The 26,541-nt window shown below is 45.7% G+C and overlaps 1 protein-coding gene across 3 annotated transcripts in view; it reads left to right on the top strand.

The window, feature by feature from the left end:
• Window positions 1–26,541, top strand: part of arhgap32b (Rho GTPase activating protein 32b) — a 415,224-nt gene that overhangs the window by 291,682 nt on the left and 97,001 nt on the right. For all 3 annotated transcript variants that reach the window (XM_078426922.1, XM_078426925.1, XM_078426924.1), the window contains one exon: window positions 10,677–10,758. In XM_078426922.1, the coding sequence (XP_078283048.1) occupies window positions 10,677–10,758 (82 nt within the window). The remainder of the gene's footprint in view (window positions 1–10,676; window positions 10,759–26,541) is intronic.

Below are 26,541 nucleotides of genomic sequence, written 5' to 3'. Positions count from 1 at the left end.
TGAGCCCACACCAACCATCAATCACCCGGTCACACCAGTTCCATGTTATCCCACTTTCTCATGCACTCCCTCCACACGAGGAGCAATTTACAGAGGCCAATTATCGTATATCTCCACACGTCTTTGGGATATGGGAAGAAACCAGAGCACCCGGAGGAATCCCATGTAATCACAGGAGAACGTGCAAGCTCCACACATATAGCACTCAAGGTCAGGATTGAACCCGGGTCTCTGGTGCTGTGAGACAGCAACTCTACAAGCTGTGCCCACTATGCCATCCCTGGTTACAGGGTGATTGTGATGTATTGATAAAATAGGCTGAAAACTGTCAGATGGAGTTTAATCCAGAAATATGAGAGGTGATACACTTTGTGAGTACTAATGACCCCAGGACATTCACCCTGAATGGTAAGATTTCAGGGACTACTGAGATCTCAGAGTGAACGTCCAAATATTTCTGAAGATGGTAGCACAGGTAAACGGGTTAAGGAGGCATATGGGATATTGACTTTCAATAGTCGGGACATTAAATACTAGAGAATGGAGGTTCTGCTCCAACTTTATCAAACAGTGTTGAGAACTTCAGCTGGAGTGCTGCATGTAGTTCTGGTCACCACAGTAAAGGAAAGATATGACAGTTTTGGGTCGAGACCCTTCTTCAGATTGATTGTAGTCATAGTCATACCGCATGGGAACAGGCCCTTCGGTCCAACCTGTCTATGCTGACCAAGTCACATCAATAACAGTCCCACCTCAACGTGTTTGACCCATATCCCTCCAAATATTTCCTATCCATGTACCTGTCCAAATGCCTTTTAAACGTTGTTATAGAACCTTCCTTAACTTCCTCCTCTGGCTGCTCATTCCATATACCCACCACCCTCTGTGTGGAAAATGTTGCTCCTCATGTTCCTATTAAATCTTTACCCTCTCAATCTAAAGCAATGTCCTCTGGTTTGTGATTTCCATTCTCATGGTGAATGAACAAATGTCTTTTAGATCACCCCTCAACCTCCTGTGCTCCAAGGAATAAAGTTCTAGGCTGCTCAATCTCTCCGTATAGCTCAGGCCCCCAAGTCCTGGCAATATCCTCGTAAATCTTTTGTGCAGTCCTTTCAGCTTAACAACAGCCTTCCTATTGTGGGGTGACCAAAACTGAACATTATTCCAAATGTGGCCTCACTAACATGTGTGCAACTGTAATATAACATCCCAATGTCTATAGTCAATGCCCGGACTAATGACGGCCAATCTACCGAAAACCACCATGACCACTTTTAAGGAACTATGTGACGGCACTCCTCGATCCCTCTGCTCTACAACTCTCCACAGGGCCCTGCCTTTCACTATGAAGTTGCTGCCTTAGTTTGATGCAAAAATGCAATACTTTGCACTTATCTACATTAAACTCCATTGACCATTTCTCAGCCCGCTTGCCCAACCAATCAAGATCTTGCTGTAATTTTTGATAACCATCTTTACTATCTGAAGGTAGACACAAAATGCTGGAGTAACTCAGCGGGTCAGGCAGCATCTCAGGAGTGAAGGAATGGGTGACGTTTCAGGTCGAGACCCAATTTGCACTGGGCGTCACTATGACAATGGAGGAGGCCCATGACAGAAAGGTCAGACTGGGAGTGGGAGGGGGAGTTGAAGTGCTGAGCCACCGGGAGATCAGGTTGGTTAAGGCTGGACCGTTCCCTCCGTAGCTCCCTGATCCACTCGTCCCTTCCCACCCAAACATCTGCCCCTTTACCTCCCTCCTCGACTCCATCGAAGGACCCAAACAGTCTTTCCAGGTGAGGCAGAGGTTCACCTGCACCTCCTCCAACCTCATCTATTGTATCCGCTGTTCCAGATGTCAACTTCTCTACATCAGCGAGACCAAACGCAGGCTCGGCGATTGTTTCGCTCAACGCCTTCGCTCAGTCCGCTTTAATCAGCCTGATCTCCCGGTGGCTCAGCACTTCAACTCCCCCTCCCACTCCCAGTCTGCCCTTTCTGTCATGGGCCTCCTCCATTGTCATAGTGAGGCCCAGCGCAAATTGGAGGAGCAGCACCTCATATTTCGCTTGGGCAGCTTACACCCGAGCGGTATGAACATTGACTTCTCCAACTTCAGATAGCTCCTCTGACCCTCTCTTCCCCTCCCCCTTCCCAGTTCTCCCACTGTTTTCCTGTCTCCTACTACATCCTATCTTTGTCCCACCCCCTCCCCTGACATCAGTCTGAAGAAGGGTCTCGACCTGAAACGTTACCCATTCCTTCTCTCCGGAGATGCTGCCTGACCTGCTGAGTTACTCCACCATTTTGTGCTTCAATTTGAACCAGCATCTTTACTGTCTGCATAACCACTTACTTTAGTGTCATCTCCAAACTTACTAATCATGCTTTCTACAATCTCATCCAAATTGTTGATATAAACCACAAACAGTAATGGCCCAGTGCCGATCCCTGAGGCAAACCACTAGTCACGTTTCCAGTCCAAAAAGCAGCCTTCTATAATCATCCTCTGCTTCCTTCCACGGCAAATTCTCTATCCATTCGGCTAGATCTCCGTGGATCCCATGCGATGTAACCTTCTGCAGCAGTCCACTATTCGGAACATTATCAAATGCATTGCTGGTCCATATAGTCACCCATATAGACGGCTGTGCCCTTATCAACCATTTTGGTTACTTCTTCAAAAAACTCAAATCAGATTCATAAAACACGATCTCTCACCCACAATACCTTGCCGGTGATCCTTAACCAGCCGCTGTCCATCCAAATGCATAAATATTATCGCTCAGAATACACTCCAGTAACTTGTCTTCCACAGATGTTAGGCTCACTGGTCTATAGTTCTCAGGCTTTTCCTTGCAGCCCTTCTTAAATAGAGGCACAACAACATTAGCCACTCTCCAGTCTTCCAGCACCTCACCAGTCTAATGAAGATTCATATATCTCAGCCAGGGCTCCTGCAATTTTTTCTCTAGCTTCCCACAGTATCCTCTGATATATCTGATCAGATAGGAGGGTGGGCAAGCTGGAAAAAGAGAGTGGGAGCAGGACAAAGCCTGGCAAGTGATAGGTGAAGATAGACACAAAAAGCTGGAGTAACTCAGCGCGACAGGCAGCATCTCTGGAGAGAAGGAATGGGTGACATTTTGGGTCGAGCCCCTTCTTCAGACTGAGAGTCAGGGGAGATGGAGATATGGAAGGGTGAGGTTTGAAAACAGCACCTTACATTTCGCTTGGGCAGCTTACAACCCAGCGGTATGATTATTGACTTCTCTAACTTCAAGTAACCCTCTCTCTCCATCCCTCCCCCATCCTAATTCTCTGACTGGTCTGACTGTCCTCCTGATTAAATGTTATCTTTGTATGCCTCGTTGTCACCTTCCCCGAGCTAACATACTTAAAATTATGGAATTCACACAGTTAGGTTGTAAGGAACAGGGTGCTGTCTCAGGGCTCTGGTATTGGGGGTGGGATGACGTGGTCTGTAGACTGTGACCAACTGCGGCAGTGTGGGACTGAAGGAGTCGGCTGCCTTTCACTGAGAGCTGAACTGAAGCTCGATCTGGCTGTTTTGATGGATATTAAAGATTCATTGGCACTATTAGCAGAACACAAGGTCCTGGCCAACATTCCTTCCATCCAGCAGTACCAAAACACACTTAAACATCCATGTATCTCTTTACTGCAGTCTCCAAAATAACTATGCTTCAGAAAGAAGCACTGAATATAAAACATAATGACTTGTACAACTATAATTTAGAGGTCTCTAAAACATTAGAGTGGCTTTTATAATGTGGAACAGGAAGGAGTAAAGGATAGCAGTTTAATGGGCATGTACATTTTTTACAGAATTTCAGTTAGGATTGCTGTGAATGGAAGAAACAAAGAGCTGCAGATGCTGGTTTACACCAAAGATAGAGACACTGCTGGAGTACCTCGGCATGTCAGGCAACATCCCTGGTAGAATAGGATAGGTGAAGTGTCATGTCGGAACCCTTTCCAACCACAAACATCACCGATCCTTTTCTGCTAAAGATGCCTGACCCGCTGAATTACTCCAGCACTTTGTGTCTCTCTTTGCTGTGTGTGGTGACATTTTTGCAATGTCAAATTGAGAACATAGAAACATAGAAAATAGGTGCAGGAGTAGGCCATTTGAAAAGTCCGGGAGCAGAGCAAGGACGCCCGTTGGCTGAGCAGTAAAGTAAGTGCTAATCACAGTTGAGCAGGCAGTTTAAAAAGAGCGCCAAAAGGAAGCTAGTAGGCAATTTGAAAAGTCCGGGAGCAGAGCAAGGACGCCCGTTGGCTGAGCAGTAAAGTAAGTGCTAGTTTAAGTGAGAAGTCAGGTAAATTGGACAATCAGGCAATTTAATTGGTGATATAAGTAATACTTGCAAAAGGGTGCAGCCCTGTTCAGGTGCAGCCCAGTGAGAAAAGTGCGAGTCTTTGGCTGCGAGTCTTCGGCGAGGAGGCTGAGGTGAGGAGGATACGATTGTTTTAAGCCAGAGCTGGTTATAGGCACAAGGTGATGGCGGAAAAGTTGGTGCGGTGTGTTTCTTGCAGGATGTGGGAAGACAGGGACGTCGCTGGAGCTTCTGGGAGCTACACCTGCAAGAACTGTGTCCAGGTGCAGCTCCTGAAGGGACGTGTGGTGGAGTTGGAGAGGCAGTTGGATGACCTCAGGGCCATCCGAGAATGCGAGAGTTTCCTCGACAGGACCTATTGTGAGGCTGTCACGCCAAGGGTCCAGGTCGAGCGAAGGTGGGAGACTGTTTCAGGGGGGAGTGGACGTGGACTACAGGAGACCCCAGTGGCTGTGCCTATTGCAAATAGGTATACCCTCTTGGGAACTGTCGGGGCAGAAGACGTTTCCAGTCCGAGTGGCGGACCTGTTGGCAAAGATACTCGACAGGGGAGACCGAAGTCTGGAAGAGCCGTAGTGGTCGGTGACTCCATAGTCCGAGGGACGGACAGAAGATTCTGTGGCAGCAGGAGGGACTTGAGGATGGTCTGTTGCCTCCCTGGTGCCAGGGTTCAACACATCACAGACCGGCTTCAGAAAATCCTAGTGAGGGAAGGCGATCAACCTGAAGTCGTTGTGCACGTGGGCACGAATGACGTCGGGCGGAAGAGGAAGGAGGTGCTACAGCGGGAGTTTAGAGAGTTGGGGAAAGCACTGAGAAGTAGGACGTCGAAGGTAGTTATCTCTGGACTGCTACCGGTACCTCGTGCTGGTGAGGCCAGGAACAGAGAGATAGAGGGTATGAATTTATGGCTGAGGGGCTGGTGCAGAGAGCAGGGATTTAGATTTCTGGACCACTGGGATCTCTTCTGGGCTAGGGGTGACTTGTACAAAAGGGACGGGTTGCATCTTAACAGCAGGGGGACAAACATTCTGGCAGGCAGGTTTGCTAGTGTGACACCTGTGGCTTTAAACTAAGTAGTGGGGGGGAGGGGTTAACAAATTGTGAATATGAAGATGAGGTAAAAGGGAATACAGGAGATATTGCAAAAGACTCTCGGAAGAATGGGAACAGAAGTTCTAGAGGGGAAAAGAAATTAAGGGCAGGGCCAATTGTGAACGATGTGAGAGGGGAGGTAAATACAGAAGTTAAAGTGTTGTACTTAAATGCGCGTAGTATAAAAAATAAAGTGGATGAGCTTGAGGCTCAGTTAGTCATGGGCAAGTATGATGTTGTAGGGATCACTGAGACATGGCTACAAGAGGACCAGGGCTGGGAACTGAATATTCAGGGGTATACAACGTATAGAAAAGACAGACAGGTGGGCAGAGGGGGTGGGGTTGCTCTGATGGTAAGGAATGATATTCATTCCCTTGCAAGGGGTGACATAGAATCAGGAGATGTTGAATCAGTATGGATAGAAATGAGAAATTGTAAGGGTAAAAAGACCCTAATGGGAGTTATCTATAGGCCCCCAAACAGTAGCCTCGACATAGGGTGCAAGTTGAATCAGGAGATAAAATTGGCGTGTCAAAAATGTAATGCTACAGTGGTTATGGGAGATTTCAACATGCAGGTAGACTGGGAAAATCAGGTTGGAAATGGACCCCAGGAAAGAGAGTTTGTAGAGTGCCTTCGAGATGGATTCTTAGAACAGCTTGTACTGGAGCCTACCAGGGAGAAGGCAATTCTGGATTTAGTGTTGTGTAATGATCCTGATCTGATAAGGGGACTAGAGGTAAAAGAACCATTAGGAGGCAGTGATCACAACATGATAAGTTTTACTCTGCAAATGGAAAGGCAGAAGGGAAAATCGGAAGTGTCGGTATTACAGTATAGCAAAGGGGATTACAGAGGCATGAGGCAGGAGCTGGCCAAAATTGATTGGAATGAGGCCCTAGCAGGGAAGACGGTAGAACAGCAATGGCAGGTATTCCTGGGAATAATGCAGAGGTTGCAGGATCAATTTATTCCAAAGAGGTGGAAAGACTCTAAGGGGAGTAAGAGACACCTGTGGCTGACAAGGGAAGTCAGGGACAGCATAAAAATTAAGGAGAGGAAGTATAACATAGCAAAGAAGAGTGGGAAGACAGAGGATTGGGACTCTTTTAAAGAGCAACAAAAGTTAACTAAAAAGGCAATACGGGGAGAAAAGATGAGGTACGAGGGTAAACTAGCCAATAATATAAAGGAGGATAGCAAAAGTTTTTTTAGGTACGTGAAGAGGAAAAAAATAGTCAAGGCAAATGTGGGTCCCTTGAAGACAGAAGCAGGGGAATTTATTATGGGGAACAAAGAAATGGCAGACGAGTTAAACCGTTACTTTGGATCTGTCTTCACTGAGGAAGATACACACAATCTCCCAAATGTTCTAGGGGCCGGAGAACCTAGGGTGATGGAGGAACTGAAGGAAATCCACATTAGGCAGGAAATGGTGTTGGGTAGACTGATGGGACTGAAGGCTGATAAATCCCCAGGGCCTGATGGTCTGCATCCCAGAGTACTTAAGGAGGTGGCTCTAGAAATAGTGGAAGCATTGGAGATCATTTTTCAATGTTCTATAGATTCAGGATCAGTTCCTGTGGATTGGAGGATAGCAAATGTTATCCCACTTTTTAAGAAAGGAGGGAGAGAGAAAACGGGTAATTATAGACCAGTTAGTCTGACATCAGTGGTGGGGAAGATGCTGGAGTCAATTATAAAAGACGAAATTGCTGAGCATTTGGATAGCAGTAACGGGATCATTCCGAGTCAGCATGGATTTACGAAGGGGAAATCATGCTTGACAAATCTACTGGAATTCTTTGAGGATGTAACTAGGAAAATTGACAAGGGAGAGTCAGTGGATGTGGTGTACCTCGACTTTCAGAAAGCCTTCGACAAGGTCCCACATAGGAGATTAGTGGGCAAAATTAGGGCACATGGTATTGGGGGTAGGGTACTGACATGGATAGAAAATTGGTTGACAGACAGAAAGCAAAGAGTGGGGATAAATGGGTCCCTTTCGGAATGGCAGGCAGTGACCAGTGGGGTACCGCAAGGTTCGGTGCTGGGACCCCAGCTATTCACGATATACATTAATGACTTAGACGAAGGGATTAAAAGTACCATTAGCAAATTTGCAGATGATACTAAGTTGGGGGGTAGTGTGAATTGTGAGGAAGATGCAATAAGGCTGCAGGGTGACTTGGACAGGTTGTGTGAGTGGGCGGATACATGGCAGATGCAGTTTAATGTAGATAAGTGTGAGGTTATTCACTTTGGAAGTAAGAATAGAAAGGCAGATTATTATCTGAATGGTGTCAAGTTAGGAGGAGGGGGAGTTCAACGAGATCTGGGTGTCCTAGTGCATCAGTCAATGAAAGGAAGCATGCAGGTTCAGCAGGCAGTGAAGAAAGCCAATGGAATGTTGGCCTTCGTAACAAGAGGAGTTGAGTATAGGAGCAAAGAGGTCCTTCTACAGTTGTACCGGGCCCTGGTGAGACCGCACCTGGAGTACTGTGTGCAGTTTTGGTCTCCAAATTTGAGGAAGGATATTCTTGCTATGGAGGGCGTGCAGCGTAGGTTCACTAGGTTAATTCCCGGAATGGCGGGACTGTCGTATGTTGAAAGGCTGGAGCGATTGGGCTTGTATACACTGGAATTTAGAAGGATGAGGGGGGATCTTATTGAAACATATAAGATAATTAGGGGATTGGACACATTAGAGGCAGATAACATGTTCCCAATGTTGGGGGAGTCCAGAACAAGGGGCCACAGTTTGAGAATAAGGGGTAGGCCATTTAGAACGGAGATGAGGAAGAACTTTTTCAGTCAGAGGGTGGTGAAGGTGTGGAATTCTCTGCCTCAGAAGGCAGTGGAGGCCAGTTCGTTGGATGCTTTCAAGAGAGAGCTGGATAGAGCTCTTAAGGATAGCGGAGTGAGGGGGTATGGGGAGAAGGCAGGAACGGGGTACTGATTGAGAGTGATCAGCCATGATCGCATTGAATGGCGGTGCTGGCTCGAAGGGCTGAATGGCCTACTCCTGCACCTATTGTCTATTGTCTATTGTCTATTGTCTATTGCCATTCGGCCCTTCGAGCCTGCACCGCCATTCAATATGATCATGGCTGATCATCCAACTCAGTATCCCGTATCTGCTTTCTCTCCATACCCCCTGATCCCTTTAGCCACAAGGGCCACATCTAACTCCCTCTTAAATATAGCTAATGAACTGGCCTCAACTACCTTCTGTGGCAGAGAATTCCACAGATTCACCACTCTCTGTGTGAAAAAAAACTTTCTCATCTCGGTCCTAAACGACTTCCCCCTTATCCTTAAACTGTGACCCCTTGTTCTGGACTTCCCCAACATCGGGAACAATCTTCCTGCATCTAGCCTGTCCAACCCCTTAAGAATTTTGTACATTTCTATAAGATCCCCCCTCAATCTTCTAAATTCCAGCGAGTACAAGCCGGCAACATAAACATCAAACTCTCTTGACTTGTGATGAGCTCGTTTCTCAGGGTAGTCATTCTGATTCTTGGTTTGTTGCAATGGGAGGCTGAGATATCCCGGCCGTTGGTGGGTTGGTGGTACAGCTCATGGGCTGAGTGGTGCTTGCTATCCAGGCTGTCACACAGTTTGTTGATAGAGTATATGATATTGAATATTAGCAGTCCGTTGCAAAAGTAGAATAAGGTTTGTGGGTTTCGTCGTGGGTTCTCTGTGCATTCGACATGCTACAACATTGAGACTACTGAACAAGTGCAGTTGCATACATGTGGTGCTACTTTTGGGCTCTTAATTGTTGCTGGTTTGACTGCAGCGTTGGTGTGTGCTTCTGCACAACCTCAAGGGCCGATGCTGGAAATCGGGCTTCAGTACTTACCTCACTTTCATTCAGGCAGCCGACTTCCTCTTTGTCAACAGCAACTCGCACCCCTCAGTGACCCACCACTGACTTGCTAGACCTATCCAACCTTCCCCTCCGCCAAATGTGATTGGCCCCATCAGAGAACTTCACCGCCATGCCTGGGCTGCTCTCCCCATCACAGCCTCACGAAACACGCAGAAACTGCCACACCTCAAACCTCATGCACCCTTGAATTACGAGTGCCAAAGTGTTTGTTAGTTCAGTGCAAACCAATTATGAACTTGCTGACCAAGCACTGGGACACCTATCCATGTGTTCGTCCTAGTTTGATTATTCCTTGTTGGAGCCCATGGCTTGAGACTATAAGAAAGCAAAACACTGCAGAGCCTGGAATTGTTAAACAAAGACAGAAAGTGCTGAGGATTATTAGTGGGAATAGGAATACTTTATTGTCACATGTGACTAGGCACACTTTGCTTGCACACACAATGTATACTAATAACAGCTAGCTATGGCGCTGACAAAGTTACAAAGCACGCCGGCTCCCCCTTTTGCCCCCACGCCGGGTCCCCATTGTCCATTGGCCCTCCTATTGTCCATTGTTCTTCCCCTCCCTCCCACCTCACGACGGTCCCCCCCCACGCCGGGTCATCCATTGTTCTTCCCCTCCCTCCCTCACGGTGGTCATCCACGTTCTCATCGACCGTCGCCCGCACGTCGACCCGGAATGCATCGCCGCCACCATGAGACCTCACCACCGCCGAGGCCCCATCGTCGAGAGGCTTCACCGCTGCCCCGCCGAGGCCTCACCGCGGTCGACGCCCCACTTCACGACTCCATGGTGCCCACCCGGGCCCCAGCCGCGGGCTCCGTCGGCCGCCTCACCCGACCCGGGCTTCTACCCGCCGACCAGGGCTTCTACCCGCGAGGCCCCGACCCGGGCTTCTACCCGCGAGGCCACGACCCGGGCTTCTACCCGCGAGGCCCCGACCCGGGTTTCTAAGCAGCAATAAAGGCCACTGGCTGCGTTCACAGTCCACAGCCTCGGCACGTCGGAACGCCCTCTGGCCGCGCAGCCCGGCGGGAGATCTGATAACATCAACTATTTCTCATTCTGTCAGTCTGCCTGTCCTGAGTATCCCGGCATTTTCTGGTTTTATTTTGGTTTCTAAGAAATAGAACTTTTCATGGCTTATATAGTAACAAAATCTTATTTTCAGATATTGGTTAGTTTGATCTTATGAGAAAAAACAACATTTTTGATTCATTAATGGTGTAAATTCCTTGGAAATTTAAATGTGTGAATTAGCAATGGTGTTTACAGTACCTTATTCATATATTTGTTTGACCTGCAGGTTGGATTCTTTCCCAGCGAGTGTGTGGAGCTCATTAATGAGAAAGTTTCCCATTCTGTGACGAGCGTAATGCCCAAGCCAGGTACAGTAATCCCTCATCTGGTGCCCACTGCCCCTGCATTGCCAGTGCTCCTTCATGTGGGAATTGGAATTATTAGATGCTGAGATATTATTATTGCAGCAGGGTGTGAGGACCAGTAATACCCAACAATGCCTTCCTCTAAAATGTTAATATGGCCAGGATATCTCTTGTAAAATTGCCTTGTTGCACGCCAGTCATACATAACGCAACAGCATTTGCAGGGTCAGGTCCAATTAACACAGCAGATCTTGTGTTTTCATGTGAAACTACAATAGATAAAGTTAGGGAGACAAGAAACACATGGAGCTGCTCTGCGTCCCTCTAGACATCTCCCAGCAGGAGGTATGCTTGTTTCTGAGGACATCTGAAGGCTGTGTGAAACATAGAAAACATAGAAAAATAGATGCAGGGGTAGGCCATTCGGCCATTTGAGCCAGCATCGCTGATCATCTAAAATCAGTACCCCGTTCCTGCTTTTTCCCCATATCCCTTGATTCCTTTAGCCCCAAGAGCTAAATCTAACTCTCTTGAAAACATCCAGTGAATTGGCCTCCACTGCCTTCTGTGACAAATTCTACAGATTCACTACTCTCTGGGTGAAAAAGTTTTTCCTCGTCTCAGTCCTAAATGGCCTACCCCTTATTCTTAAACTGTAACCCCTGGTTCTGGACTCCCCCAGCATGGGAACATTTTTCCTGCATCTAGCCTGTCCAATCCCTTAAGAATTTTAGATGTTTCTATAAGATCCCCTCTCATCCTTCTAAATTCCAGTGAATACAAGCCCAGTCGAACCATTCTTTCATTATATGTCAGTCCCGCCATCCCGGGAATTAACCTGGTGAACCTACGCTGCATTCCCTCGGAAGCAATAATGTCCTTCCTCAAATTAGGAGACCCAAATTGCACACAATACTCCAGGTGCAGTCTCACCAGGGCCCTGTACAACTGCAGTAAGACCTCTTGCTCCTAAACTCAAATCCTCTCTTGTAAAACTGGGATCCTCACACTTCTGAACAAATACACCTCATCAAATGCACAGATACCCAGCATAATCTGTTCCACCACTATCTTCTGATCTTACGAAGTCTGGTGAAGAGCTTCAATGCTCCGGTTATCCTTGTCTGCAACTGTCTGTGGCAGGGGTGGTGTGGTATAAACTTGCCTGGTGATCACTCAGGTCTCCAAGCTCTGACAAACTGGAGGATTTATTGTTTGATTAGTGATGACATCTGGTTAACATTTAAGTTAACCCTCGTCTTACATTTTTTTCACAGTTGTAATTAAAATTAACTGAATATCATCTCCAAGTTTTATTAAATATACTCGTGCCCCCATTAGGACGGTTCTGCTACTTCATTACCACCACCCTTGGTTATACAAACGCACTTTGTGCTGGAGTCTGACCACTCACACATATGTATATCCCAGTAATTCTAAAAAGGCATCTGCTCCAGCTGTGCATGCTGTACCGAGAGACTGGTGCAGGTAATTCTGTTGTACGACGTTCCAACAAACTTCGTTTTAGAAAATGTTGATATAGAAACAATCATATCAACGGGGTACAGAAGGTTATGGACTTTCAGACTCGTAATAGCAAAGCTATTTCTCCCTGCGAGATTGAAAAAAATAGTGGCCTTTTTAGAAGCTGGAAGTTTACTTTTGTTACTGCAAACTAAAGATGCAGAAAGCTGTGTGTTACAGAGTTTAGTGAAGTATTATTGCACAAAAGAAGCGATTCTTGTCAATTTCCATGGACTCCCACAGTGAGAGCAGCAGATGTTTTTTAGAGGCAATGGTATCTCATTATTTCGTCGAGGCCACATGGATATAGCTTTTTTACTGCTTGCCAATTTCCAAAGTAGCTTTTAAGTGGTTTTCCAGTTCACGATCAAAATTGCATTGTAACCAATTTGGCAGGCGCATTATAAATAATGTTCTCGCAGTCATTAGTTATGTTATATCCAGTTGGTTTTGTGGAATCATTACAACTCCTGCAACAGTGAGATGATGATGCCATTGCCTGTGGCTTGGTGATGCACCAAGGCAATGACAATGGCTGCCTGAGGGGCTGTTGTAACACGGGCCGTGGTGAGCGATGTGGCCAATCACCCTGAGATGGGCCATCCTGACTGTTGGCATTTGTTGGGGACTGGCAGCACCTTCTACCTGTATGTACAGACCACCTGGATCTCACAGGCTCCTCCATCACCTGCTGTTGAATATGTTGGAAGTTGCTGTCTCCTGCTCTCTTTGTCTGGCTCTGCATACCTCTTCCTAGCCCAGAGGTTTCTCAATTGGGCTCACTACTGAGGAAACCAATGGTTACTGCACTCCAGTCCCAAGGTTACCCAAATCTCAGTTGGCAAGCTGCAGTATGGAGATACATGTGTATACATGTGCTCAGAAGCTGAACTCCAAGTCATCATAGAGTGATACAGTGTGGAAACAGGCCCATCAGCTCAACTTGCCTGCACAAGCCAACATGTCCCAACCACACTAGTCCTCTCTAAATCTGTCCTATTCATGTAGCTGTCCAATTTTTTCTTAAATGTTGCGATAGTCCTTGCCTCAACAACCTCCGCTGGCAGCTCGTTCCATTACACCCACTACCCTTTGTGTGAAACGTTACCCCTCAGATTCCAGTTAAATCTTTTCCCCTTCACCTTAAACCTATGTCCTCTGGTCCTCGATTCCCCTACTGTAGGCAAGAGACTGTGCATCTACCCGATCTATTCCTTTTATGATCTTATACACCTCTGTAAGATCACCCCTCATCCTCCTGTGCTCCAAGGAATAGAGTCCCAGTCTATTCATTTCTCCCTATAGCTCAGACCCTCGAGTCCTGGCAACATCCTCGTAAATCTTCTCTATACCCTTTCCAGCTTGACAACATCTTTCCTATAACATGGTGCCCAGAGCTGAACACAAATGCGGCCTCACCAGGTCTTATATAACTGCAACATGACCTTCCAACGTCTATAGCATTACAGCCTGGAAGCTGTATTAGGTCTTTTACTGGCGAATAAAGGAGAAAGGGCCTTGCACTCAACCTCCATGACAAAAGTTGTCATCTAATCTGTCCTCACTGCACTATAATACCCTCCGATAATAAAGATTTACTTTGGTACAGTTGTACGAGACGTTGGTGCATCTGTATTTGGAGTATTGTGTTCAGTTTTGGACACCCAGCTAGCGGGAAGGAGTGCAGGGAGGATTTACGATGATGTTGCCAGGCCACACGGGCCTGAGCTATAGGGAGAAGCTAGGATTTAATTCCTTGGAGCGCAGGAGGCTGAATTGTGATCTTATAGAGGTGTATTAGATCATGAGGGAAACTGAGAGGGTGAATGCACAGAGACTTTTACCTAGGGCAGGAGAATCAAGAACCAGAGCACACAGGTTTAATGTGAGAGGGGAAAGTTTTAATGGGAACTCGAGGGGCAGGTTTCATCACACGGAGGGAGGTGGATATAGGGAACAAAATGCCAGTGGAGGTAGTTCTGACAGGTGCAATAACAACATTTAAAAGACACTACTTGGACAGGTACATGACTAGGAAAGATTTAGGGTGATATTGGGCAAACACAGGCAAATGGGACTAGCTTAGATGGTGCATCTTGGTCGTCATGGATCAGTTGGGCTGAAATGCATGCTTCTGTGCTGTATGACTCCATTCTTGGCAAAACTCTGGAAAACAGACAACTTCCCAGATGTAATGGGCCATTTCTTGGCAAAGGCAAACATGGATGACGAACTTCATGATTGGTTTCAATGTAGCAGCTGATTAACAGAAAAGGGTGTTTGAAGATAGAAACATAGATAGAAACATAGAAAATAGGTGCAGGAGGAGGCCATTCGGCCCTTCGAGCCAGCACCGCCATTCATTGTGATCATGGCTGATCGTCCCCAATCAATAACCCGTGCCTGCCTTTTACCCATATCCCTTGATTCCACTAGCCCCTAGAGCTCTATCTAACTCTCTTAAATCCATCCCGTGATTTGGCTTCCACTGCCCTCTGTGGCAGAGAATTCCACAAATACACAACTCTCTGGGTGAAAAAGTTTTTTCTCACCTCAGTTTTAAATGGCCTCCCCTTTATTCTAAGACTGTGGCCCCTGGTTCTGGACTCGCCCAACATTGGAAACATTTTTCCTGCATCTAGCTTGTCCAGTCCTTTTATAATTTTATATGTTTCTATAAGATCCCCTCTCATCCTTCTAAACTCCAGTGAATACAAGCCTAGTCTTTTCAATCTTTCCTCATATGTCAGTCCCGCCATCCCAGTGATCAATTTCGTGAACCAACGCTGCACTGCCTCAATTACAAGGATGTCCTTCCTCCTAACATCCTCTTCACAGTTTACACTGCCACCCAGCTTTGTGTCATCCGCAAACTTGCTAGTGTTGCTTCTAATTCCCTCTTCCAAATCATTAATATATATGGTAAACTGTTGCGGCCCCAACACCGAGCCTTGCAGCACTCCATTCTGAAAAGGACCCGTTTATTCCTACTCTTTGCTTCCTGTCTGCCAACCAATTCTCTATCAATGTCAACACCCTACCCCCATGTGCTCTAATTTTAGTCACCAATCTTCCGTGCGGGACCTTATCAAAGGCTTTCTGAAAGTCTAGATACACTACATCCACTGGCTCCCCTTCATCCATTTTACTTGTCACATCCTCAAAAAAATCCAGAAGATTAGTCAAGCATGATTTCCCTTTCATAAATCCAAGCTGACTTGGACTTATCCTTTTACCGCTATCCAAATGCACCGTTATTACCTCTTTAATAATTGACTCCAGCATCTTTCCCACCACCGAAGTCAGGCTAACTGGTCTGTAATTCCCCGTTTTCTCTCTCTTGCTCCTTTTTTGGGATAACATTAGCTATCCTCCAATCCACAGGAACTGATCCTGAATCTATTGAACATTGGAAAATAATCACCAATGTGTCCACTATTTCTAGAGCCACCTCCCTGAGGACCCTGGGATGCAGACCATCAGGCCCAAGATCAAGAACTCAGATCTGGCACTGAACTCTTGGTCTTCTGGACAGTGGTGATCTCTGGTCTTTTGCATGCTTCAGAGACTTGGATCACCTACAGCAGACACCTCGAACCACTGGAAAGATATCACTATTGTTTTAACAGGATTCACCAAGTTCACTGGGAAGATAAACCAGCTTATGTCTGTATCCTCTCCCAGGCCAAAACACCCAACAGTGAGCCCCTGTTTAAACTCTGGAGGCTCTTTGAGCGAGTTGCACTGCTTACTGTATGTGCTTGACGCAAACCTCTTCAAAAATACATTCTACTTCAAGCTCCATGGGAAGTGATACCATAGCAGAGATAAGATGGCATTCAAGGATGTGTAGTCTCTCCCTGCACAGCACAATAACCAACTCAGACTAAACCCATGCTGCCCAAACTCCCTCCAGGGTCTCGACCCGAAATGTCACCCATTCCTTCTCTCCTGAGATGTTGCCTGACCCACTGAGTTACTCCAGCATTTTGTGATCCCTCCACACAATGTGAAACTACTGGAGTTACCGTTTCCAAGACTCCTCTTGCATTGCCCTCCAGGATCTGCTTACCTGCCAATACAACCACTAGCTTCATCTGGAACCCTGCTCCCCTCAGCAGATCTGGTGCTGGGACCCTGTTACCCAGCGGAATCTCCTCCCAGGAGCCAGTGGAGGGACCCCAGCTCGAATTTTGCAATTTGGACCTTCCCGTTCCAAATAGGGACAGGTTATCTGACCCCGCAGTCCAAGACTCAACGTACAGCTTGACTATGGAGACGCAAGGAATGGCAGAGTTTACCGAAAATAGACAAAGTGCTGGAGTAACTCAGCGGGCCAGGCAGTACCTCTTGAGAACATGAATAGGTCACATTTTGAGTCGGGATCCTTCTTCGGACTGATTGTGTTGGGGGAGGAGAAAAAAGCTGGAAGAGAAATGGAGGTGGGATTAATGTGATCGGTGAATATAGGTGAGGGGTTCTTTTGATTGGCAGTTGGTTGGACAACAGTCAGAGATAAAAACACAGAAAGTGTGAGATCAAGGATAGAAGAGATATGAATTGTGAAGCCAGAGGAATGAATAAAGGTGAAGGGGAGGAATTGATTCAAATCCAGATGGGGCACATCATTTCTCTAATTTTTGAAACTTTTATTAAGTCTTAACTTTCTAAGTTTCTGTGAACACATTTTTATGTAAGCATTTGTCCAAGTGTGCCTCTGTTAAATCTAAGCAGCATTCCTCCAAGGATAGTATGGTATTACCAGAGTGCTTTTGTTCTAGTTTCAGCTATGAAGGTCAGTATTTTATTAACACATGATTAATTGCTATGCTTGTCCGTGACATTCCAGTGGCCGATATACTTGGAACTCTGTGACTTCTGAACCTCTGCAGTTCATTAAATTAATTCTATCCCTGTTATACCAAAGATGGAAACCCTCAGATTTGCCTACATTGAAATCAATTTGTTAGTTTTAGTTGTTTTCATGTTTTTTATTTTTATGCTTCCATCTGCTAATTCCCTGTGCAGCATTTTGTTTTGTCATTTGCAGAGTAGGATATGTGGCTTTCTGTCTCACCTCATTTAAAAATATTGAGCATAGTTGGGACTGCACTAGCTGCTCTTGTGCAATATCAGTTTTCACATCCTGTCATTTACTGTACCATTATCTGCCCACTCTGTCTCATACAATACAATTAATTTCCTAACTAAGTTAATAAATGTCTTGAATTATTTTTGTTTAAATTTTAGTTGGTGCTCTATTTATTAAATCAGGGAATTTCAGAAAGCTGTGGGTGACTAAGATTTGCATTTGCAGTTGGGTCTATTAGCAGAATAGATGACAACCTGACTGCAAAACAGAAATAGGAATGAAGGTTGTTACTCAGACGAGTGGAAGCCAGCAAGTGGTGTACCATGGGAGGACCCGTACATGGTCACTTACATAAATAATTTGATGTGAAGCGGTACACATACCCTGCTTTGCATTGATGCCGCCGAAATAGAAATAGTTGAAAGCTTTAAATTCCTCAGAGCAAATATCACCAACAACTTCTCCTGGACCACCCATATTGAAGCAATGGCCAGGAAAGCACGCCAACGCCTCTACTTTGAAAGGTTGAGACAGTTCAGCATGTCCCAATAACTCTCACCAACTTCTTTTATTGGGATACATTGCAGCATGGTTTGGGAATAGCTCCATCCAAGATTGCAAGAAATTGCAGAGGATTGTGGACACAGCCCAGACCATCACACAAAACAACCTCCCCTCCATTGACTCCTTTTACACCTCGCGCTACCTCAGCAAGGCCACCAACATCATCAAGGATGAGTCGCACCCTGGCCTCTCCCTCTTCTCCCCTCTCCCATTGGCAAAAAGTATAGAAGTGTGAAAACCCACCCCGATTCAGGGACAATTTCTTCCCAGCTGTTATCAGGCAACTAAATCATCCTATCAAAACCAGAGAGCAGTCCTGAGCTGCTATCTACCCCATTGGAGACTCTTGGACTATCTTTGATCAAACTTTACTGGACTTTATCTTCACTAAAGTTATTCACGATATTCCCTTTATCATGTATCTGTACACTGTGGACGGCTCAATTGTAATCATGTATTGTTCTTTACTGACTGGTTGGCACCCAACAAAAGCTTTTCACTGTACCTCCGTACACGTGACAATAAACTAAACTCAAACTCAACTCAGTTTGGAATTAGAAAGAAAATGTAATAGTTTCATAGACTACAGCAGTTTGGAGTAAACAATACTAATGCAAAATGACCAATTGCAGGGTGTGTCTGTAAATAGCAAACTGAATTCAAAGAAGTGCCAGCTGCTGCAGTGAATGAGGTGACCACATGCTTCTTGGAAAATAAGAATAAATAAGGTAAAGGTGCAAAAGGATCGGGCTACTGAGCCACTGGGTATTAAAAATAGCATTACAGCCTGAAGCTGTATAAAAAACCCATTCAAATATCTAGGGATTATTTCTACAGAAATAGAATTGAAAAAAAAGAGAAATCCTGTTTGACACATGAATCCTTAGGGTACAGTCAAAAAACTGAGCACAGATTTAGTCTCTGAATTACGGAGAGACGATGAAGGCTGAGGAATTGTTCAGGAAATTACATGCCAGTCAATTTAACATATGTCACAAGGAAAATGTCAGGTACTATTGTTATGGATATTATAGCAGACACTTAGAAAAGTTCAAAGAGATCAGGCAAAGTCAACATGATTTCGTGAACAGGAAATTATGTCTGACCAATTTATTGGAGTTCTTTAAAGAAGCAAGTTGTGGTATGGAGAAAGATAAACGGGTGGATGTGCTTAGCTTAGATTTCCAGGAGGCATTTGATCAAGAGCCATGCCAGATGCCATGTGGAAGATAAAAGCTCATGGTCCATATGCATCGAGGATCCTGAGGGCTCTTGACAGGGTGGATGTGAAAATGATGATTTCTTATGTGGGAGAATTTAGAACTGGGAGCAGGTAGTCATTGTTTAAAAATAAGGGTCGCCCACTTTAACATCACTTCTTCCTCTACTGTCGATGGAGGCAGAGTTTTAAAATGGTTTACGGTCCAGGATGATTGGCGTGTGATAGACTGGAAGTTTACTGCATGTAGATAGAGTTGTAGATTGAGTTTGCAGTCATTTAAGCCGTGATCTTAATAAATGGTGGAGCAGTACTGTGTATTCCAAAAAATAATCTTGGTACTGAGAATAAATTTTTATAATAACGAAGAAAAATTGAACAGGCTGATGGTGTTTAGAAAAGAGAAGACTTGAATCTCACCGTGGAAATCTTTAACACTGTGATGGAGCTCTGGGCAGTGAGCTGAATGACCTGTTAATACTACAGCCACTGTAACTACCTGAAACGTGGCAGTGGATTTGGACGTTTGGCTGAATAATCTGCTGGAAGTTTAAGCCTTTGAGGAGTTACAAAGTGCAGTGTTTATAAATCATACCGAAGAATGTAAAGTATGTGTGTGCGTGCTGAAACGTATAGCAGCCCAAGCATGAAGCCTTCCATTTGGGAGGCTGCTCTGAACAGAGCAGCGGCTGGAGCAGTCATGTGCAGCATGCTGAGACACGACCTTCTCACCGCGCATCACTGTGTGTGGGTGGCACCCTACTCCGCTGGGTGGGCATGGCACCGTGCGCTGTATAGAGATGGCATCGTACATCGCTGGGTGGGCATGGCACTGTACACCACTGTGTGGGGATGGCACAATGTGCTGTATAGAGATGGCACCGTACACCGCTGTGTGGGGATGGCACCGTACACCGCTGTGTGGGGATGGCACTGTACCACTGTGGGGGTGGCACTGTACCACTGTGTGGGGGTGGCACTGTACTACTGTGTGGGAATGGCACCGTACACCACTGTGTGGGGGTGGCACTGTACCACTGTGGGGGTGGCACTGTACCACTGTGTGGGGATGGCACCGTACACTGTGTGGGGGTGGCACCGTACACCACTGTGTGGGGGTGGCACTGTACACTGGGGGTGGCACTGTACACTGTGTGGGGGTGGCATCGTACACTGGGGATGGCACCGTACACTGTGTGGGGATGGCACCGTACACCACTGTAGAGATGGCACTGTACCACTGTGGGGATGGCACCGTACACCACTGTGTGGGGATGGCACTGTACCACTGTGTGGGGTTGGCACTGTACACTGTGGGGGTGGCACCGTACACTGTGGGGATGGCACCGTACACCACTGTAGAGATGGCACTGTACCACTGTGTGGGGATGGCACCGTACACCACTGTAGAGATGGCACGGTACCACTGTGTGGGGTTGGCACTGTACACTGTGTGGGGGTGGCACCGTACACTGTGGGGATGGCACCGTACACCACTGTAGAGATGGCACTGTACCACTGTGTAGGGATGGCACTGTACACTGTGGGGATGGCACTGTACCACTGTGTGGGGATGGCACGGTACACTGTGTGGGGATGGCACTGTACACCACTGTGTGGGGGTGGCACTGTACACCACTGTGTGGGGGTGGCACTGTACACCACTGTGTGGGGGTGGCACTGTACCACTATGGAGGTGTCACCATACACCACTGTGTGGGGATGGCACTGTACACTGTGGGGGTGGCACTGTACCACTGTGGGGGTGTCACCATACACCGCTGTGGGGGTGTCACCATACACCCTACCCACAATACCATGTGCTCTAATTTTAGTCACCAATCTCCCATGTGGGACCTTATCAAAGGCTTTCTGAAAGTCTAGATACACTACATCCACTGGCTCCCCTTCATCCATTTTACGTCCCCTCGGGATAGGATTTGTCTCCTCGTGGAAGTTATATGTTGTGAGTCTGGTTCATTTGTGCAGTTCTTGGATTGAGGTACTCTGAGGTACTTGTGCTTGGTTGAAATGGAAAGTGAAGTACCTTGCACAGCTTCTGCTCATCCAGAAATACTTTGCAGTCAGTGAAGTGTTATGTATTCAGTATTATGATTTTAAGAATATCCTATAAAAAAGGTATAACTGTTCCTTCTCACTGGCATTCTAAGGTGAAACATGGTAAGACTAATTTTTATTCCTAATTTGATAATTTGCTGGAAGCTAGGTTTATAGGCAAAATTTGGTGTTATCGAGAGATCACAGATGATGTCTGTGTTCTGAGGGTTACTTTTGGAGAAAGACCACTGCACCCTGAGGGAACTGGAGGACAAGAGATGGGCTGTGTAGAGGTACATGAATCTGGAGAGTTTTAACTCGTGGAACTCCTCTGTTAAAGTTCAAGGGACAATTTACTGCAACTGTTAGGTAACATTTATTTTTAAGGAAGTGATTGTGGAGCTGAATAGTTTTTGCGGTGGTGAACCAGATATCGCAGAAGGTATTCTGTTGGAACTGGGTGGCTCATTTTTTATGGATTGAGCATGCAGTATGATTAGTTTCTTGGTTAGTAAGGGTGCGTAGGGTTATGGGGAGAAGGCAGGAGAATGGGGTTGAGAGGGAAGGATAGATCAGCCATGATTGAATGACGCTGTAGACTTTATGGGCCGAATGGCCTAATTCTGCTCCTACAACTTATGTACTTTTGAGAACCACAGAAAGGAAACTGGTGGTGAGGAGGGGAGTAGGAGCATTGACTTTCTGTCTGAAGCATTGTTCTGCTGGTGGACTGAGGAGAAATGCTGCTTACTGGGTTTACACATCTATTTGTGTTAATTTAGGAACAGAAAGAAGACTTCTTTAAATGATAGCTCAATTCATCTGAGCCACAGTCTCCATGTAAAGCAGGCCCAGCTTTTGCATACACCTACGCTGGACATAGTGCATGGTTTGCTGGAAAAGACAGTCATGTGGTACTCAGAATTCTCTTGTTATGTGTCGAGCTTCGTGACGGATGGTGTCACAAGGAAGGGCAATGTTGGTTACATTGGGAAATTTAGTATGGCTGCCATTAAACAGGTGTTAGACCATGTGACCATTCAGAATTATTTGGTCGTGGGTTTTGCGACTGATTTCTGCTACTGCCCACATTATTAGTTGATTTGCAGTGTTCCATCCTGCTCGTGGTTCTGGACAAGTTGCTGCTGATTCCATTGAACCTGTGGATAGAGCGGAGATGTGTACAGGGTACTCAGAAGAGTTTTATAGTGAGCTTCCTTTGTTCCTAACTTTGGCACATTTTTTGGTGTCAATTTTGTGCCTTTTTCCCCTATGATGTCTTGCTATACAGATTGAGTCCAAATGGGATTCCATGGCATATTTGTTACATGGTTCAGATCACAAATGTTCATCATTGAACTATGTCTGTGAGTTGGAAAAAAACTGCAGATGCTGGTTAAAATCGAAGGTAGACACAAAATGCTGGAGTAACTCAGCGGGTCAGGCAGCATCTTGGGAGAGGAGGAATGGGTGACCCGAAACGTCACCTATTCCTTCTCTCCCGAGATGCTGCCTGACCCACTGAGTTACTCCAGCATTTTGTATCTACCTCTAAGTCTGTGAGTGTTCACAGCTGACTATGGGAGATGAGCTGGATCCCAATATCAGGGAAGAGTTCCAGAAGCCAACTGGTAATTTTGTGCAGCAACTCAGTATGATTTATCTATCCAAAACTCCCAGTTGTTCAAACAGTGTGCGGTTTTCTTCCCAACTAGTGGAGTCAGTCCCGTTTGGGCTGGAAATCATATCTGGGCATTCTATTTGGCTTTACTGACTGGTGGAATTCTGTCCCTGTTCAGCAGCTACCAAGAAATAACTTGGACAGAGGGAGGCTACTGATTTCTTATGACCATGATGGTTAACACCTTTTACTACTTTTTGTTTCATAATATCCTAGTAAAAACCTGTCAACAGCCATCTTCTAAGTTCAGTTTGTCCTAGGATTTGCAGCTTGGCGGAGAGGGTTCCAGATTCCATTGCCAGCACTTCCTGATTTCTCTTCATGTGTCAAGTATTCCATACCTTTCATTTTTTGTTTTTGTGTGTTTTTTCTACATACATATTTACTGGCTGAGAACTCCAGAGGAAGAAATCCTTGAAACAATCTTATTTAAAGAGACAATATAACCATTGTACATCTTTAAAGATACTTGGAGATGTGTTTAAGACTTCAAAATATTACCTCTTACAATAACAAGACTGTGATGAGCTCTGCATTCTCAAGCCATTTATGAGGGAATATTTTCCACGGATGGGCCAGTTATAGTGAACTGGCATATTTTATTGGTTAGGGGGAGGGGAAACTTTGCTAGACGTTCATCAAAGACTGCCTTCAAAGTCCTTCTTTTAACATTTATATAATTTGACCGAATGTGCTAATTCAGCAGGAGTGGGTTTGAAGCTTCATACTCAGCTATAAAAACCTCCTCTCCCTGTCACCTCATTTCAAATGTACTGGCATATTCTGTAAGTCAGTCCTGAGAGTCCCTTGTGTTACACAATTATGTGGCTCCTCACCTATAATCCCTGCATCCCACCTCCCCCTGCTGCCTATACATTCATTGTGGAGAAAATTCTAAGAATAGCCTAATAAATGACGCAGACCCAAGAAACTGCAGATGCTGGAATCTTAAGCAGAAAACAACGTGCTAGAGGAATTCAACAAGTCAGGCAGTATCTGGGGACAGAATGGATAGGTGACATTTTGGGTAGGAACCCATTCTTCGGTCTGAAAGCATGAGAAATGCCCTATCCACAGGTTTAATGGAATCAGCAGCAGCTTTCCCAGAACCACAAGCAGATCGATTGACAATGTGGATGCCAGCTGAAATCAGTAGCAATCAATTATCAGCAGTGAGAAATCAGTCTGAAGACTGATTGTCTGCTCATAACCTAATGTTTATTGATAGATTGATGTGAAAGACTATGGATTACAGTGCAGTGCTGCATTCTGCTGACGAAACTGAAAGGGAAGACGGCCAAGTGGTACGAGCCTGATGCAAGAGTGCAATGCGGAGACAAGAGTTGAATGTCATTACAGGGCACTGGCATATTATTATCAGTTTATTGCATTTAAGCAATCCATCTGTTTTTAGAGGTATGCCCCAAAAATCCCTTGTTATTGATGAACATTATTTAAATGGCACTCTGCACAACAACTGCCAGCTCCCATATTGTTCAATGTTTGTATTGGGCTTTCAATTATCTAATGTCAATAGATGTAAATACAGCTTCTCAATACAATACAATACAATACAATATATCTTTATTGTCATTGTACAGGGGTACAACGAGATTGGGAATGCGCCTCGCATACGATGCAATAAATAAATTAGCTAATCAGTATATATTTACACAACCCAATGAAACAAAATTAGAAACAGTTTTAAAACAGAATAAAGTTCAAGTAGGTCTGTGCCGGTTCACTGTGCGATGTGACCATCCGGCTTAGCAGGACCGGTTCATAGCAGCTGTGGCCCTGGGGATGAAGCTGTTCCTGAGTCTGGAGGTGCGGGTGTAGAAGGCCTTGTAGTGTCTGCCCCATGGTAGAATTTTGAACAGACTGTTGCAGGGATGTGAGGAGTCTTTGTGAATGCTGGTAGCTTTTCTGAGGCATCGTGTATTGTAGATGCCCTCCAAGGCTGGTAGCTGTGTTCCGATAGTCTTCTGAGCTCTTTGGACTACCCGCTGAAGAGCTCTCCTCTCTGCCTCCGTGCAACTGAGGTACCACGCAGGGATGCCATGCGTAGGATGCTCTCTATGGTGCAGCGGTAGAAGGTCGTCAGCAGCTGTTGGGGCAGACCAGACTTTTTCAGTGTTCTCAGGTAGAACAGTCGTTGCTGCATCTTCTTGACCAGTGCAACGGTTAGTGGACCATGTGAGATCCTCCGAAATGTGAGTGCCCAGAAACTTGAAGCTGGACACGCTCTCCACACTGTCCCCATTGATAAAGATCGGTGCGTATTCCCCGTTGTGTGACCTACGGAAGTTGATGATCAGCTCCTTGGTCTTGGAGGTGTTTAGGGGCAGGTTGTTATCTGAGCACCAGTCCGCCAGGTTCTGCACCTCCGCTTTGTAGTTTGTTTCATCGCCGTTGGTGATCAGCCCGATCACCGTTGTGTCGTCTGCAAACTTGACAATGGTGTTGGTGTCGAATGCAGGAACACAGTCGTGTGTGAATAGGAAGTAGAGCATCATGCTGACTATCATGCTGAGAACCCCTCTTTAGCTTCTGTTTCTGAGTCCTCGGAAGTCTGCAGATTTGAGATTGTCTCTGATCTCTTGTCCAGAGCTCATCAGAACCTGGACTCAAATGTAGACCAAGGAGCTGAATTTCAGTAGTCTGATTGCAATGACTGCTCTTGAGGTCAAGGCAGCATTTGGCCAAATAAAAATGAAGTTGGTAGGTATCAAGGAAACACATTCCAGTGTTTAGAGTCAACCTTAGTTCTTGGCCCCAGCTATTCACAATCTATATCAATAATAGAAACATAGAAAATAGGTGCAGGAGGAGGCCATTCGGCCCTTCGAGCCAGCACCGCCATTCATTGTGATCATGGCTGATCATCCCCAATCAATACCCTGTGCCTGCCTTCTCCCCATATCCCTTGATTCCACTAGCCCCTAGAGCTCTATCTGATGATGGAAGCAAGGTTGTCGATGAAGGAGCTGAACTTGGCCGGGTTCAGGAGGCAGCCCCAAAGAACTCCTACAATGTTGTCTGACAGAGGAGACAAAATGTCATATTTCCAAATTTGGTGCTGATAGGTGGGATTGTAGGGACAATGATGTAAAGAGGCCTCACAGGAATTCAGACAAGCTATTGTGTGTGTTTGAAGATGGCATGTGTAACATCGGGTCAAAAAATGTGAGGTTGTCCACTTCAGTGCAAAGGGAAGAAATGCAGAGTATCATTTTGAATGGTGAGTGATTTGGTACTGTTGGTATCCAACTAAATGTGACTATCCTTGTACACAAGTCACAAAGGGCTAACATGCAGATGCAGGGAACTATTAGGAAGGCAAATGTGTTGGTCTTTATTATGAGGATTTGAGTATAAAAGTAAAAATGTCACATGGACTTATATAACGCCTTAGTGACATAAAGTCAAAGGATAAACACTCCAATGTTGGAGTAGGAAAGGATAATGGTTGTTGAAGGTCAATCCTCTCGGGACAACATTGTAGGAGTTCTTTGGGGCTGCCTCCTGGACCCAGCCAAGTTCAGCTCCTTCATCGACAACCTTGCTTCCATCATCAGCTGAGAGTTGGGCATGTTCACTGATGATTCCATAATGTCCATCTCCATTCATGACTTCTCTGCAAATGAT

This window comes from Rhinoraja longicauda, chromosome 32, assembly GCF_053455715.1.
Source record: "Rhinoraja longicauda isolate Sanriku21f chromosome 32, sRhiLon1.1, whole genome shotgun sequence".
Classification (NCBI taxonomy): domain Eukaryota; kingdom Metazoa; phylum Chordata; class Chondrichthyes; order Rajiformes; family Arhynchobatidae; genus Rhinoraja; species Rhinoraja longicauda.
Note: the sequence above shows the minus strand (reverse complement) of the source record. Positions and strands in the feature narration are given on the sequence as shown.